The sequence below is a fragment of the Larimichthys crocea genome, chromosome III (assembly GCF_000972845.2).
Source record: "Larimichthys crocea isolate SSNF chromosome III, L_crocea_2.0, whole genome shotgun sequence".
In the NCBI taxonomy this organism is placed as follows: Eukaryota; Metazoa; Chordata; class Actinopteri; family Sciaenidae; genus Larimichthys; species Larimichthys crocea.
This window is the reverse complement of record NC_040013.1, coordinates 13397664-13414834: the sequence shown is the minus strand read 5'-3', so window position 1 is coordinate 13414834 and position 17171 is coordinate 13397664. Positions and strand designations below refer to the sequence as shown.

At 37.9% G+C, this 17171-nt stretch overlaps 1 protein-coding gene across 6 annotated transcripts in view; it reads right to left on the bottom strand.

Moving 5' to 3' along the window:
• wdr27 (WD repeat domain 27) overlaps positions 1 to 16453 on the bottom strand; it is a 39881-nt gene extending 23428 nt beyond the window's left edge. For 5 of the 6 annotated variants that reach the window (XR_003461607.1, XR_003461610.1, XR_002042952.2 and 2 more), the window contains exons 1-18: positions 16072 to 16453; positions 15855 to 15996; positions 15501 to 15625; positions 15186 to 15299; positions 15020 to 15071; positions 14682 to 14752; positions 14484 to 14592; positions 14230 to 14332; positions 12127 to 12218; positions 11663 to 11724; positions 11006 to 11118; positions 10016 to 10089; positions 5764 to 5833; positions 4853 to 4921; positions 4664 to 4767; positions 3873 to 3962; positions 2858 to 2979; positions 827 to 960 (exon numbers count right to left, since the gene is read on the bottom strand). Coding sequence is in view for 3 of the 6 variants with exons in the window: in XM_010756743.3 (XP_010755045.3) it covers positions 827 to 960; positions 2858 to 2979; positions 3873 to 3962; positions 4664 to 4767; positions 4853 to 4921; positions 5764 to 5833; positions 10016 to 10089; positions 11006 to 11118; positions 11663 to 11724; positions 12127 to 12218; positions 14230 to 14332; positions 14484 to 14592; positions 14682 to 14752; positions 15020 to 15071; positions 15186 to 15299; positions 15501 to 15625; positions 15855 to 15996; positions 16072 to 16206 (1781 nt within the window). In the remaining 3 variants the exon portion in view is untranslated. The remainder of the gene's footprint in view (positions 1 to 826; positions 961 to 2857; positions 2980 to 3872; positions 3963 to 4663; positions 4768 to 4852; positions 4922 to 5763; positions 5834 to 10015; positions 10090 to 11005; positions 11119 to 11662; positions 11725 to 12126; positions 12219 to 14229; positions 14333 to 14483; positions 14593 to 14681; positions 14753 to 15019; positions 15072 to 15185; positions 15300 to 15500; positions 15626 to 15854; positions 15997 to 16071) is intronic. The other variant, XM_019275655.2, reaches the window with a different exon arrangement.
• Positions 16454 to 17171: the final 718 nt, after the last annotated feature.

Here is a 17171-nt window from a genome sequence, read left to right as displayed (position 1 = left end):
TGACTATATGATCAACATGTTAACATCATCACTCTGCACACCTATCATTCTTATTTCTGTCTGAGCTGTAGGAGAGAATTCATTAAGAGGCACTACCCTTAAAAACTGATTTTTACTGACACAAATATCTACCTAAAGAGAAAAAGGATGCACTACTGAAATAGGAGACCTTTTATTGTAATTTCCCTGGACTCCAGAATAAGCCCTGACAGCTTACAACACACAGACAAACAGCAGTTTGGGTGGTAATGAGTGTGGTAGCAGTTAAATAAAGCCAGGCCCCCAGTCAAATTAGTAACAAAGCTTGTTTCCATTCCCTTTTTACCTGCAATGCAAAGTTGTTGCAATAAAAAGCCCTTTCTATCCTGCAAGTATTGTTAATGTTCTCTTGAGCAAAGCATGCAACCTCTGATGTGTCACTGTACAGAGAGGCCAGCAGGCCTGTGGTCCTACTGTGCAGTTTTGAGGTTTGAATGTATGCCATTGTGATTGTGTAACACAATTTTTTATGTTCTGATGCTTTGGTCTAAATACAGAACGTGTAGTTGTCTGGACACAAACACAATCTGTGATTACAGTACCATGACCTATATTTCTTTCAGCTGTATTCTACCAATGGCTTTCAGGGAAGACAAGTTAACAAATATTAGAATACCAGGAGCACAAACAGGAATATAATATTTGAAAAAGAGTACATGCAGAGATCATACAGAAGAATGAAACAACTAAGATGTTAACACTGTTGGTTGACTTGTTTTATCAGCAAAGTTTCTAGGTAAAAACTGACTCAGCTTGGCACCAAAAGAGAAGAATCACTTATAATTACCTTTTGATGTCATCACGTGTAGTGTCCACATTATACAGGTACAAGTACAGAGATGGTCCAGATGCCAGAAGCAGAAATTTATCAAGGTAGTAAAACTGAGCACTTCTGATGGGTTTGGAGAATATGCTGTCGCCCTAAAGGGAGAAAGAACACAAAAGTCATTATTATCTCTGATTATCTCTTGAAATTATGGAGACAATAAAATAAAAACGTAACCTAATTTAATGTATTAGCAACATTAACTAATAAGAATACATTTTATCAATGTTTCTTCTTTTCTTGTTTAATGTTATCTTTTTTTTAGTTATTGGGAACTTTATTGATTATTACAAAGAAAAACTCCTAAATGTCTAGCTCTGTACTCCACATTGCCTGAAGGTGATGCAAAGTACAGTTGTAGCTCAGTCAGAAAGCAATAAAAAACTGTAATAGAAGGTACTGTTTACCTCTATAGATTTTTAATTGCATAAAATTATACATGCAACACCCTCAATTGTGAAGTAATAATCTGCACATACTGTAGTGTAGTGTCTGTTTTCCCACTAAACTGGTTAATATTGGCATTAATGGAAGAACATATACATCTTGAATGTTTGCTCTAACAACAAACGTCTCCTTATTTTTGCAGCTCATAGAGAAGTATTTCATACCATGTAGAAAAAGACAAATGTGTTACACAAAAGGAAGGAGTGAACTGAAGAATAAACACTCTTATGTTCTGGATCTGCCATTAACATCATCCTCCTTAACCCCCAAACTGCATAGTTCGAGTAAATCAGGGTAAAAGAAGTCAACAGTCCTGCCAGATCTAGTATCTGACATCTAAACACTTCCAACAACAAAAGCATTGTAAGAATACTACAATTACACAATGGTCATTTGAGGTTACTCATTTCAAGAGTTTTCAAGTATAACTGTGCAAAACTATGTGTAATTCTGGCTCACCCCGACAGAGCTCCTGTCACTGAAAAGACTTGCATTTGTTGCCAAGTTGTTTCACAAGAACACCAAGCAGTCAAAGGCTGCAGACCCGGCCAAGCTCAAAACAATCTCACAGAGTGGAGCAAAGCAGGGATGGTTAGCATCAACTACGGGGAGACCCCAGAGTTTTCACTTGGCATGGGGAAGCAGACGCACTTCTGACTGTCCCATTAAATGTGATACCCAATGAAGTAAGTAGGCTCTGCAAATGATCAGCGTTTTGGATGTCTAGCAGATGCGTTAAATGTCAAAGTCAGTATCTAAGAGTCAAGAAACACACCATTTCATCATCCCAATTAATTTGGCTTTCTCTGTTTTAATTCCATTGGGCTATTCTAATTAGAGAAGGAAATTAAGCAAGTTTTATATCAATATGTCAAAGACACAGAAATACACAGAAAGTTTCTCACAGAAGGTGTGCCGTGACTCAGAGTTACAGACAAAACAAATTAGATCATTTTCATCACAGAATCTCTAATTAGGCTACTTTATTTAATAATATGGTGCACCCTTTCCATCACCGCAATACACTACACACATCTCTCAGTATAGTACCCAAAACCTGAGACATTACACGTGTTCTTGAGAACAAATGAAAGCATGAGGCAAAACATTGTGGATACAGTAGCAACCACTGTTTCACTGTCATTCGAGTGTGGCAGCATTGCCTCATTTACAACACTGCAATTAGGGGAAAAAATCCTTCCAGCCATCACAGTCGTCCTGGTAGACAGGAGTGAGAGTGAAAAATGTGCATTGCATGTGTCTGTAGTTATTTGGTTTTATTTCTAAACCAATTTGAGTTTTCAGATCTTCAGAGTGAGGACATTTTTACAATATGAGGTCACTCTGACTGGTCCTCATTTCACTGTTTTTTATGGTTAGGACTTGGGCTTGGATTAATAAGTGAGTGAAGGTTTGATTAAGGCCTAAGGCATGTAGGCATGTTGTGGTGATGGTTAAGATTATGATGACAGGGACTGGATGAAATCCATAAAAGAAAATCAGAAAATACACAAGTGTGTGTTAGAGAATGAATGGGGCATTTACCATGATAATGGCAGGCTCTGGGCTGCCATGGGTCCAGATTCGGAGTGACTGGTCTTCTGATGCACTCAGCCACCACTGTCTATTGAGGCTCCAGCTCACACTGCTCACTGGCTTGTCATGCCCTGCATATAAAGAGAGGTTTGAAACCAACCTGGAAATACAGTGTGTGGCTGCAACATTTACTTTTATGGTGCTGTTCAGAGAGTCAGGCAGAGGGAAGAGACGAGGCTCTCGGTGACCCGCTGGTCACCTCGACTTCTAGCCTCTTATCTTTGCTGCCCCCTTGTGGAGACAGTGTTCTTGCTGCACTCCGGCCACTGAGCGAAAAACAGAGGCTTGACATGAAGGGGTATCCTTTCTCTGCCTGTGACTGCTTACTTTACTTTACTCAGGTCGCTCTCAGTAATACTTTAATCTTCAATAATGTGCAGAAGAATGAGAAATTATATTCGCTCGAACCTATTTGGACTCAAAAGACAATGTGCCATTTTCATATTCCTTTCTTTGCCATCACCTTGGTTTTACTGTCTGATGAAAATAAAGACAGCATGTACCGAAGTCTTCCTTTGGAATATCACCAAACCCTGATTTTCTGGTGAAACTCTTCGGTTTTGACAGTGATAGGTGAGTAAGTGACTATCTGGATTTTCCTGGAGTCTTTTATCTTAAGTCACGGATCTATTTCCAAGTATGTTAATCGGAATAGCCCATATAAATCAGACCTAAATCCAAGCTGAAGATAAAGTTCTTAGTATTAATGTCCTCCTTATCTATTGAAAACATTTGAAGAAAAAGCTTGAATTACTCTGTAATGCAAGCATAATTTTTGAGGAGGCAATTAATAAAGCCTGGCCATAAAAAACATATCAGGTTCATAAAACATAATGAATAATTGTTTCTGTGAAATAAGCACTAACATTCAAATGCACTGCTGACAAAAGGCCCACTGACTGAGGGAAATACTGCATAACCCGGAGGTTTTTAAGGTATGGATACTCATGTCTTCTTTATGCACCTGTGTAGACAGTTGGATTGCCAGTAAGGGAGGACCTGTACAATAATACTGAGCTGTCGCCAAGACCACACAGGATTTGTTTTCCGTCACCTGGGAGAGACAAGCAGACACAGAATCCTTTTATTAGGATTTGCCAGTCAACAGCTTATTTATTTCTGACAAAATTATAACAGGGGTTTTTAAACAGTGGGGAGGTGAAATGTTTTATCTGCAACACTAATACTACAGTGTAATATAACAACAACAATGAACCGTTCTTAATATATTACCAGTCATATTTTAGGAATTACTGTTTTATGTTAATTCATCCTTCCAGTGGAGGATGAACAAAGCTGAATGTGGTGTATAACTCTTTTTTATTTTATTTAAGCAATATGTCAACCTGTTACTGCTGATAAAGTATTAAGAATTCAGGCTCTGCAAATTTAAATAAATGGAAAATACCTATAACATCATGGAGGACTCTCCCGTGCTCCTGTTGAGCAGTTCAGATTTTCATAGACATAATCAGAATCTACTGTTTTAGGACAAGATCTATTGCTAGTACCTGAATAATTCAGCTGCAATGACACTGAATCCAGCCAAAGTGTTCATCAGGACATCTCTATTAGTGAATGTATGTATGGCTGCCATTTCTCACTGTAAAACAGACATACTTCACTCCTTTGCCTGAGAGTTATCTCAATGCATTCTAATTTTAGAATTTCCATAACATTACTGACCTCATATTTAAATATATGATTATATTATGTTTTATTACAGTCAGTGTTGCAACATCAAAACTGCCTCACCTGAATACTGAAGGCAGTAGACTGGTTTGTTGCCAGTGCTCAGCTGACTGTGTGGAGTAGTAGGTGGTGCACCGTCTGCTGGATAATCCCTGAGGAGTAAGCCTCTAAATGAAGAAATTTAGTATTCATATCAACATTAACATTTTAAAACTTTCTCAACATTGTATTTTAAAGAATGAGACTGCTTACGTATTTTTGGTAGCCTTTTTAGAGGGAGGATTCTTCTGAATATTTGTTTTAGGTGAAAACATAATTCTTCTGTAAAGCAAAGACAAAACAAAAAAATGAACAAGATGTTTCATGTGTGTGTGATTTCATATTGTACTTTTTGGATTGTGGCATTACGAAACAAGAGACAAGCCTGGAGGTTTTGTAAGGAATGCCTAGTGGAGAACTCTGACAGCAACCAGTGTAACCACCATTTCCAAGTGGCTCCTGGCGGAGGTTAAAAACTCTGTTCAATAACTCTGTCGTTGAAATAGCTGCAAAGCACTGTTGGCTGAAAGTGGTTTATGTTCAACATGTTAAAAACTTTAGACCCTGTGCTGAAAACTGGCAATGAAGTAGATGAATGTGTGGCAACCAGTTAAATCCAGGAGAATCCCAGAGTCCTATTACTGCTAGTTCACACTGAGGGGGATATCCAGGAACCTGGTTGCCTTCATAAAGTTACATTAAGAATGGCCAATTGGGATCCTGAGAGGATCCTGGGGTACACCAGGAACAAGTTGCAGGAAGTACATCTACTGGCTAAGTTTTGTATTATCTGAAAATCCCCAGAAGTGTTACTGTAAGTGCTCTAAGTCAAGTGTTATGACTTGTATAGAGCAGAGAATACTGTGGATATGTTTAATCTAGTGTTTTATAGTAATATGTGTGATACATTGTAACATGGGAAGTCCTGGGAGACAATGAAACATCACATCAGTGCAATGCTGAACCTAGTAAAGAATGAAAATAAAGAAAAATAAAAATAAAGTTCCATTCCTCACCTCACTTGAATTCACTTTACAAAGGTGCTCTTTAGCCTTGTTCGTTTTTTTGGCAGAAAACTGTGATTTTTTTTTTGTATTAGACCAATAGTTTCTCTGTGAACCTACCTTGGGGCACTGGTATATCCAGATGACTTCACTTTTGAGTGGAAAACCAGGGGCTGCTCTTTCATTCCTCCTTTGTAAAATAGATTAGAGGACACAGACGGATAAACACAATTAATCACAAACTTAATGGTCGACAGGATGTATGCACAAAGCATAGATAGAAGATACTAAAACGAAAGAGTATCATTCACAGATGAGTAGATGTTATAATAGTCAAAGGTCCAGGAAAAAAAAAATCTGCCCATTACTTTCCATAGTTAGGATAGAACTTTTATTGTTATACTGTGTTATGTTTTTAAGGATTATACTAGAAAAGGAGGACACAATATTATTGGATGACCACTTTGTGCTGTGAGCATTAAGTGCATCAGCCACAAACTGTGGGATGGTTCATTCTGCTCCCTGTTTGCTGTCAGTGCCTTTACTATATTACAATGAGCTCACTTTTTCCACAACCATTAAAATGTGTGAGGCTCTCCAAAAACTGTTCTCCTGTCAAATACAGGCAAAGTAAGAAGAAGTCACATAATCTCTGAGCAGCAACTTAGGACTTAAGTTGCATCAGAAAAAAAATATACGGATTTGGTTTACAGCCTTGACTCCAATTCAACCTAAGCCTAATAGATTAAACTGTAAAAATGTAATTTCCCAGGACTTATCCAACATTAATTCATCAATGGATTTAGTTGACTAACAATACTACAAACTACAAGCAAGCGTGGCCAAGTCAACTGTGTGAGTTTCTTTCCACGCAATCATATATTTTACACAGCTATGGTTTTTTCCAGTGACAGTAATTCATTTTGTAAAGCATTGCAGTTTAGTGGCAGCTTGTTATTGAACACAATTCTGAAAAACACAGCTTGAATGGTGCTGTGGTCTGACCCAGTCACACTGATGCGTTTACAGCGACAGCTTATTTTCTATATGTCACAATGACAGATGACATTTGAGATATTCTTTGAAGCTTTTTAAAAAAGAAAGGAGACCTATGGTTAATAGGTTTATATGAAGAAAAAACAGGTGTTATAAAGTTAGCTGTAGGAATACCACATGCCAGAAGTTTCAATTTATTAAAATATCATTAAACTTACAAAACCTCAACAGCTAACCAGCATCACCTGACTGTGATGTACCTCGTGTCTGAGTGCCAGACACCATCAGTTTTTCTGCTTAGGCTCTCATACAACTCAATGCAGGCACGGTCCCAACACAATAAATTTAATCCAAGTGAAACCAACCGGTTAAAATAAAAAAGAAGCACATCTGGATCTTTTTTTCCAATCCTCTCTTATCTGGGAGTGCTTTTCATCTTTGATCATCAGTGCCAGTGTTTGCTCCAGTTTTGACTTGAAGGGTATTTTCCTGTTAAGTACACTTGACAACCTAACAATTACTTTGTTCCCCTTTCCTTGGATTTTAAATTGTTTTTTTTGTTTTTTTCGATGTACAAGTTGTTTCTTTCTTTGTTCAGCCACAAAGTACATTACTGCTGACACTATTTATCCAGTCTTACTTCTGTAAAAGCAAATATCCTTGCTTCAACTTAACAGCTTTCATTAACCTGATGTTTAGCTCAGGTCAAGTACCAGTCAGTAAAAAGTTTTAAACATTTTTTTTTTGGTTTGAGAACAAAAGATCTTGTAACACTGCTTGCACACATGTAGCACCTTCATCCATTCTTCCACTGTACTGTGTGTGAGGTGATGTACTGGAAGTAGCATTTGATCCATAACAGATTATATACAGGAAACTAAGCATTTTAGGCCAGAAATCTAATTACCTGGCAACACAATCACTTGGTAATGCTCAGCAACCCTATTGACCCCCTGCTGATGTATAATGGTCATTTAGTTTTATGAGGCAGTAAAAATCTCATAATTTACGCTGACTTAAGACTAGACGCTATTTGAAGCAAAGTGAGAGTTTCAGACAAGTTGAGTCACATCTGCGTAAAATCACAGCGGTGTGTCTTTTACAGCTCTCATCTCATTTATCAGATTTAGCCTAAGCTGTCTTAACCATCGCAGTAAAAAGGTTTCATAATATTGAAATTCTTCAATGTAGCTCAAAACATTAGGATGTTTAGCTTCTGATGCAACAACTAAAAGAGCAAAGAAAGTGATAATTATGATTCTGGTTCTGTCTACAGTCACACAGTTCAACTATCTGCTGTGTTTAGATCTGCACCCGCAGACTAAGCAACTATAAGTGGTTGTTAGGATGGATGTTAGGATTAACAACATTCAAAATGTTCATCACTTTTTAAGTTTCTGCGCTTTTAAGAAGTGACAAGGCTCAGGCGAGCCCCAGAGTTTATTCTAAAATAAACCACTAACCCTTGTTCTCAGTCAGAGAGATGGCAAAACTCAGACCTCCCTCTGAGCTAGTTGTTGAATGTGACCCAAGAAAAAGACTAAATAATTCAAACTTCTAAAAATATATAAACCATAGCAGGTACATATGTCTCTAAAATATTGTTTTGACTGTAACCAGACTCTCTGGTATGAGTTATTGCCTTACTGACCTGTGAAAAGTGGGGCACACACAGTAGGAGAAAGGAGCGAAGGTAGGACTAAAATCAGAAGCACAGTAACTGGAGACTGGCAGGAATTACAAATATGGAGCCAAACTAAGGGTCTGACAGCCATAGAAATCATGTTGCACCTGAAGAATGTTTGGAACATATGTGTAGCATACTGGGCGGAAATGTACAAAGATGGCAAAGAATGTACGACTACATGCAGCTATATGAATCAAACACTTACCACAAAATCGCAAGTTAATTGTGAATAAGATTCACTAAACAATTAAGTACTCAGTACTGTATGGAACAATAGTCTAGTAGTAGTCATTTAGATAATACTGTACATGAGCACCCAGTATTTTTACATAAATCTGTTTCTTTGTTTGTGTTTCTTTTGAAATCATATCATTTTTTTAGATATCTGTGGCAGTTAGGGACACATGAAGACACCCGTTTTTCAATAGACCTACACAGTATTTACAAAGAAAAACATGAATTTGTTGATGCATCATTATCATCTGCATTTTTATGTTTACTGTTATTACTGATTTGATCACTTTCTATACAAAACAATTCAAAGAGAGTTTTGAACATGCAATCAAGGCTATTCAACTGCTGCTTTAGTATTCCCTTGATATCCAAACTATAAAACAACTTCCAGGCAACTACTCTTCACAATAAATAAATAAATAAACAAATAAATAAACCAGTGACATCATGTAAAGAGTAATGGCAGATAATTTTCTTCATCTCAAAAAGCCAACAGTCGTGGTTTACTTCATGATTATGTTACATGGCAGTTCGACGTGACAACAGCTATATCTAATCTGCACTCTCAGTTCTTTTTAAAAAAAAAAAAGCTTGTCGGACTTGTGCCACACTTAAATTTTCCTTTCCAGGAGTCTCAAAGGTTTATGGTGTATTTTGTATACAATTCTGCAGATATCGTTAAGAATACAGAGATGCATGGGGAGCAGCATGGTGAGTTTCACTGGTCCGTAAATGTCTGTGGTTTTTGGTCTGACATTGCAGTCACGCAGCACCTCTAAACTCCCCTGAAGATCTCCTACATAGTTTGGCACAGGCAGCTCCCTTCACTGCAGCTGTGGGGAGTCTGCCTAATACTGGCTTTCTCAGCGCTAACTCTCTGTAAGAGCAACATGTAAACCACAGTATACTGTACTGTAGGTCTCCAGCAGAATGTTTTGAAGCTGCCAGATCCCAATGATATGCCAAAGACCCACAAATCAGCTCACTTTACCTCCATCCACTACTGTAAGAAGCAACCGCACAACAAACCAGGCTAATAAGTGAGAATTCATCAATCTAATAGGGTTGTACGCTTACTGCTACATAACTTGAAGTACCTGCCTATGTGGCAAATGAAAAGTGAAGGGAATTTTTATTATGAATGCCACATCAACACCCCCCACAATGCAAAGGATGGAATCTTTTCCATGCTCTATATTTACAGATAATGAGGAGGTTCTCAGTAACTCTTGTAATAGCCAAACAGTCTTCTATAAACCTACAATAACTACAATTTAAGAGAATCATCTGTGTCCAAGCCAAACAGACAACGAGCCAGACGTGGAGTGAACTATAAAGTGGGTCATACTTTTAAAACCTAGAGTCATCAAACAGCAGTAGCTCCCTTTATTATTTTATGTGCATGAACGTAAGTGAGAGGTGAGTGAGTGTTCAGACGTCGACAGGGATGCTGACCTTTCTTTTTAGGATGGTTGGGTTCCTTCTTCTTGAATTCAGCATTCAGAGGAGAGTCAGGCAGTGGAGGAGAACTTAAAACGAGGGAGGGGTGAAATGGGGGGAAAAGAGTTACTGGAAATGAAGGAGCACAGCATTTTCCACCGTTGTGGATTATTAGTCTTCTTTTTCTCAGTACCATGATATTGTTGACTCATGAAAAAACAGATGGCAAGAGTGGTTATAATAGTTCGAGTTAATATGGAAATGTCAGAGTCAGAAGGAGTTACAGGCGGGAGGCCAACTGAAAAACAGGCCCGATGTCCTACTGCTGGTGAGGTCAGGTGACCTATGTCTCAGAGAAAGCAACACGTCTACAGCTGCAGTATTTCTGCACATTTTAACAAGCTGACATGATTATACTTTGGCTCATAAAGTGCAAATTTGTTAAAACAGAAAAACACAAAAGGTTTATTATTATTTAAATTATCACTCTTTATTGGTGCTGCTGGATTCTTCTAACTAATCATTTATGGAGGTACAGGTAATACCTGAGTGGATTTCATTCCTTCCCCAGAGGACGATTCTAAATTTCTGGCGTTTCTAAAGTGGTTCTCTTGTGAGAGTAATAAGCATTATTTTCTGGATTAAGGAGTACATCCAGCATGGAGAGCGTTATTAAAACTTCTGTAGATTTAAAAGCTCAGACATAAAATGTCTTTTCAGTAATTCACTGGGCAGAGAAAATTCAGGCTGGAATCAAATGATTACATGAGCATGATTCATGGACTGTTTCATAACACAGAATGCACTATTGCTATTAACTAACAAATAACAGAATAACATATTATTTATAACACAAGCAGCTGAGCTCTATACTACAGTAGGTAGGCAGGTAGTCCATAACAAACAAAGATTCCAGCCCTTGTTTAAGAAAAAAGGACCATTTGTCCTCCGGGGGGTCAACATACTGTACCATCACCATGTATTGACCTTGAACTCCAGGTTTACCTTGGGAACACTGAAAAGCCTTCACCACAAGCTGAGATCCTTTCTAGGTCACACAGATGTAACTCCAACAGGGCCACGCATGGAGTAAACAAAGAGCTGACTAAAAACACCATCTGTGTGACAATGGATCCAAGAACAAAAACAACTTGATTAAAATCACTGAAAGGCATATTTTTCATTTCTCTATTAAAAAGAATTGCAGACTATTTTTTTTTTTGCTACACTATAACACATAATTGCTTTTGTTTCCCAAGTGATATTGTGGAAAAACACAATCAAATCTTGTAAATAATAATTTTGTATGGTTATAAAAATAATATAGGAGCACCTTAACTCATAAAAACCTACAAAGATCTAGTAACTTCATAGGGATTGATTTCAGTGTTTCATATTAGGGGAAAGGAATTTTTTTAATAAATTCAGCAGTTAACACTTTTATTGTTATAAATTAGTCACTGACTGAAGAGATGAAGCAAGGTCTGACTCAAAGGATCACTTGAAACACGAGAAAAATCAGACAAAGGATTGATTATGATTGATTATTATTTGTAGTCCATACTATATTATTGGCCAACTAAATGACAGAGGTCCAATTGAAAGGACAATTCACCGCAATGTCTCACGCTTGTTTGTCAAGTTATTTTTGGAATTACTCACAGTATCCCTCCCTGGAGAGACTGACCATGACCCAGCCATTGTGATGCTCAGGTTGGGGTAATCTAGAAGAATGAAAATCAGTCATGGGTTTGAATACACTCAATTTCCTTCTTGTATCATTACATTACACAAATTTAAAATGTAAAATAATTTGGAAAATCAATGTAAGCAAACAAATCCTATCATTATTATTAGAGGATATAAATATATAAACGTCCTATCTTAGCTATCCTAGCTACTTAGAGAACTAGGGCTACATAAGTGGCCCGTGACTGAGATGCCTTTTGCAAAAGGTCATGTCATTCTCCTGAAAGACAATTCACAATCCAAAAACTGTGTCAATGCTAAAAGCATATGGAGAAAAAGTAGTACATTTCCTTTAGCAGCGTTTCCTAAAAGGAAATATAATCTTATGATAACATGTTAAATATTGAAACGTCAGAGTCACTCCACTAGTAACCTACCTCTGAAATACAATACTGTTAGGAGTTCTGAGGTAGCCACATCCACCACATACAGGCCATCAGAGCTTCCAATACATAACCAGCTGTTGTCCCTGCAGGGGCCCACACAGAAATGTATGGAAAAAGTGTTACAGGATTTCCCTTAAAAGCATTTTTTCAGATCATTTGGGGAAAGACGGTCTAACCACATACTAAAGAAAAACATACTGATGGGATGGAGTGGCAAGACATGCAACACCATAGGACTATAGGTTTTTATTCAGGTTTCCTTTGACTTCTTGTAGTCTAAACTATGCACACCCAGTGAGATGGAAACTACTGCCACACAGAGCAGAAATAAGTAGTTGAGTCTGATCGTTCTTTTTTATCCACTTCCAGCACTGAACTACATGCTGGGTGTATGTTATTGCTAGACACATTTGATATTTTAGTGCATCATTATTTTCATGCTGGGCATGTGCATTTGTGCAGGATGGTGACAATTAAAGGTATTATGTGGGGATTTTTTATGTGATACAGGCATCAATCCAATTGTTCTGAAGGTGTAAGTTTATGTTTGCATGGATGTTTGCAGAAAAATGAGCAGTGTTCATTATTGCACACCACAGTGGCTTTTTTGTTTTACCACTGGGGGCGCAAATGTCTACATTTTAAATTGTACACATGGTGGCTATGACAGACAGACAGACAGACAGACAGACAGACAGACAGACAGACAGACAGACAGACAGATAGATAGATAGATAGATAGATAGATAGATAGATAGATAGATAGATAGATAGATAGATAGATAGATAGATAGATAGATAGATAGATAGATAGATAGATAGATTGTATTGATCCTGAGGGATATTTTGAAGAAGGTGCTATAAATATTTAGATGACACAAAACTAGATATTAAAAAAGCCATAATATGTGATGGCTAAGCGTACTTTTATTCAACAATGAAGTTTTTAAAAAAGTTTTGAAGAAGTAACAACACTGACTACTTTGAGTCATCAGAACCATGTTTAGTCCTTTGGCATATCCAAATCATCATGCTTCGATTAAGGCTTGCAACAAACAATTATTTTCATTATTGATTAATCTTGTCTGACTTGGGATTTTATTTCAAGACCAAAACTAAAATCACACGCACTCCAAGACTGAACTACGATGAACTAGATTTTACTCCAAAGCGTCTGTTTGGGTCAAGAGTTAAAATGATGTAGCTCTGAGATCATGTGCTTTGTCAGAGCAATGAGGAATAAACGTCCATTTCATTCTACTGGTCTACAAAATACACACAGAATTATGTCTGTGCTTTTTTAAGTGCCTGCTTCCTGTCATAATATCAAATGTTTTAACAGCCTGAAACAGTTTATGCTACGAGCCTGCACAGTTTCCTGTGATGTGTGAAGTTTCCTGTGACTGTGTGGACACGTGCAGCAATTAGCCCATAAAGATGTGGCATTCTTTCCAGGCTTTTGTGACAGTATGACATCTATATGGTGTTAATGGCAGAAATGTGCAGCTTTTTGTTGATTTTTTCATGATAACTGCATTTGAATTGCTTTTGTAAGATTTTCCTGGACCATGTACAATTTTTACCTTGTGGAAAGAAGAACTAAATGGAGCCCTTGAGAATAGCCACAGTGTTGACAGTATCATGTCCTGTTTCAACATTAAGATTCCTTGTGACAAATGAAGTAAAACACTTCTTCCTCATGGTGAAGTCACATGATAAGTCTATTAATCCATTTCGAGCACTTGAGAGTGAGACTGGTTTTTATGCTGACACTGTGAAGTCAACCTTGGATCTTGTAATTTCCTGTGACGGATGAATGAAGTAAACAGTTCCTAAACATTATAAGATCCACCCCTGTATATGAAACTTATCCAGGTCTGCCAATTCAAAGTAAATTCTCCTGGGAGTCACACAGCATTACAAAGATGTGGCCTTCAGCACCAGGTTATCACTAACCCCAGCTAAACAGGGCCTATTTGGTGTGGCATTAGCTCAGCGCTGAGTTCATGGGTGGACAAAATGGTGCAACACATCCTATACCTACTATTAGCTATTTCACATTGTTTATAATTGCTATGGAGATTATTCACTTACTTCTTATGCTCATTGCTGGTGTTGGTGAATGAGCTACACACAGCCATTTTGAGGACAGGTTTTGAAGTCTCCACTTTATCTGCAGCTGATTGTTCTGGGACCCCTGGAAGAAGATATCAAAGGAGGAGTGCAAAGTAATAAATTATAATCCATTTTCTCTTTTAGGCGGCTTAAAGGAAGTATAGGATGTTTAGGAAAAGGCACAAAATCATTACTAAACCTATACTAGATATTATATGTCAGAGATCACTGACTATCATCACCAGTGCCCTGGTGCATCTGATGCCTTTTTTCCATCTTCTGAAGGTCCATTTTGGTCACTAGGTGACATCTATGGTCCTCAGCAAGAGAAAAGCACCACACCTAAACCAAACAGATAGAAGACAGCTTGTTGAATTTCAGTCTCTGATAGTGATTATGACCTAATGGGGCCGTGTGCCTCAGTCACTAACCTGTCCATCAGTCGAGCCTGTGATAAGGTGCCTATTCTCCTCCAAGAAGAACACACTGAGAAGTGGAGAGGCTAAAGAATTGAAGAATTGGATTTCAGTAAGCTGGCAGAGAGTATGACATTTTAAATCATTTTGCACACCTAACTACCGCAGCCACTATACAAAACATGACATGTCTTACTCACCAGTGCTTAAAGATAAGCCTTGACACCTACTATATATTTGAATACAACTAATTTACAGTATATACTAACAGATTACAATAATATTTGTGTTTTTACTATGCTGCACAAATCTAGTGGCCTTTACATGCCATGGTAAAATGAGTGATACCATACCTGAAAGCACAAAAGACTGGTAGCAAATAGCTTCAGTTTTTAAATCCCACACCTTAAAAGAGACAAGACTTACAGTTATTACAGAGTGCGTAATATTTGGCATTTCATCATTATCCCTAAATTAAAAATGTGATAATTTTGTTATTTGTAAATCTTAAGTCAGGACCTTAAAAGTGCGGTCCTCTGATGCGGTGACAATAATGTCTTTATTCCAGGGACAGAACTCTGCTGATGTTAAAGGGCCGCGATGGCTGGTCAGGGTAGAGATCACTTCGTGTCTCTGATATGGAAAAAAAATAGTGACATTTGGATAAGATCAATAACCTTTGAGAGATACTACGATACTAAACCATCACAAAGAAACAATATTACACATCGTTCGACAAAGTACAGTATTTGCGAACCATATGAGCAATAGAAAGCAGCACATTGACTCAAACCACAAGCCTAAATATTCAGCAAGTATGCATCAACAGTGTACCTTTGAGCTAAGAACATATAAAGTTGCTCCTGAGCATGCAGCCACTCGTTCATCAGAGAAACAGAAGGACAGGTGGACGATTTCACCAAGTAAAGTTCCGATAACTCTTCCAGCTGCGACTTTACCTGCAAACAAATCAATGAGTCAATGAGTAAGTTCATGAGCAAGGCAGACATGAGTGACTGATCTGGTAATATTTCACTAGGTGGCAGGCTGGTAAAGAAAATGATCACACTCAACAGAATGCAACATGTGGCATGTGTGCAATGGTGTCCTCTGCCGTTTAATTTGAGTAACAGAGGAGAAACTTTTTTTTTTTACTGCAGTGCATTGCATGCAGAGCTATTTTCTTACCCTCCTGTGTTCTCCTCTGGCACAGCTCAAGATCCCAGACGATGATATAATCAGCAGAGGCGGAGCAGAGGACAACAGGTCTGCTTCCTTTCCCAAAAGTCATGGCACTGATCTCACCATGATGGCCAGTTAGCTGCAGGGGCTGTGGACACACAGTTAAACATGCAGAGACATTGTAATAAATGCATTGTGTGCTAAAAGACTTTTGTTAACAAACCTTTAGCTCGGTGTCCACGTTACTGTAAATCAGTATGTCCTTTCCATGCAATGGTAGGCCACAATATGAGTGACAGCATGCGAGCTGGCGGTGTGACAGGAGTCTATCACAGGTCAAACACAGCTTCTCAATCATCTTTGCTCAAGCCAAACCGTCTGTGAGGTGTGTTTCCGCCGGCAAATATGACGCTAATTAAAAATTCCAATGTAATTAATTCCAGCTAAACATGGCTGGCTGTACTTTTTTGTTTGAAACAACAGTTAAAGTTACAACTGGAGTGTGTTTGGCTCATGTTAAGAGCAGAGGGAGCTCCTTCCACGAAGAAGTTTCAGGTGAACTATCGCTGCGGGTTGCTAGGACACCGACACACACCACATCATCAATGTCCGTTAGAGCAGATAGTCTCTGATAAAGCGACGCTCCACACACACAAGTAAAAACGTGGTCGGTAAATATATGCAGCCTCTCAAATTGAGTCATTCAAGAAAAAAAACTAGGTCAGTACTTTCTACATTCTGTGACGTACCTCTGAACAACACACGTTTCTGAAAGTAGTTGGTACATTTATCATATGTCTGTTTTTGTAGGCTATTTAACCGCGTTGGTACTCGGAAATACGGTCAGAGTGGGACATCCTCTCTCTCTCTCTGGGTTCTTGCTTGCTTGTACCTCTGTGTTTAATCGCAAGATGGCGCTCACTATTTACCTATATTCTACACAGCATGGACATGATGGTAGTCTAATAGTCTAATTATGAATTGTTTATTAATAATTGATTAATAAAACAGTGAAATCTGTATAACAAGTCGTATTTGATCATCCCATGATGGACTGATAATTATTATTTATTATTATTATTGTAATTATTCAATGGGACCATGTACAGTATTAAACATAAACATAAACGATTACATTTGATGTACTCAGTAAGCTTACAGCTACTTTTCATATGCAGTCCCTTCGACAATTAAAACACATTACAGCACAATAACAAACAGTACAAAGCAAAAAAACACAGGATACATTATACAAAATACAAAGTTACACACAATAGCACATAACGAAGATGATGGTGTAGATTATTGTTATTATTATATTAT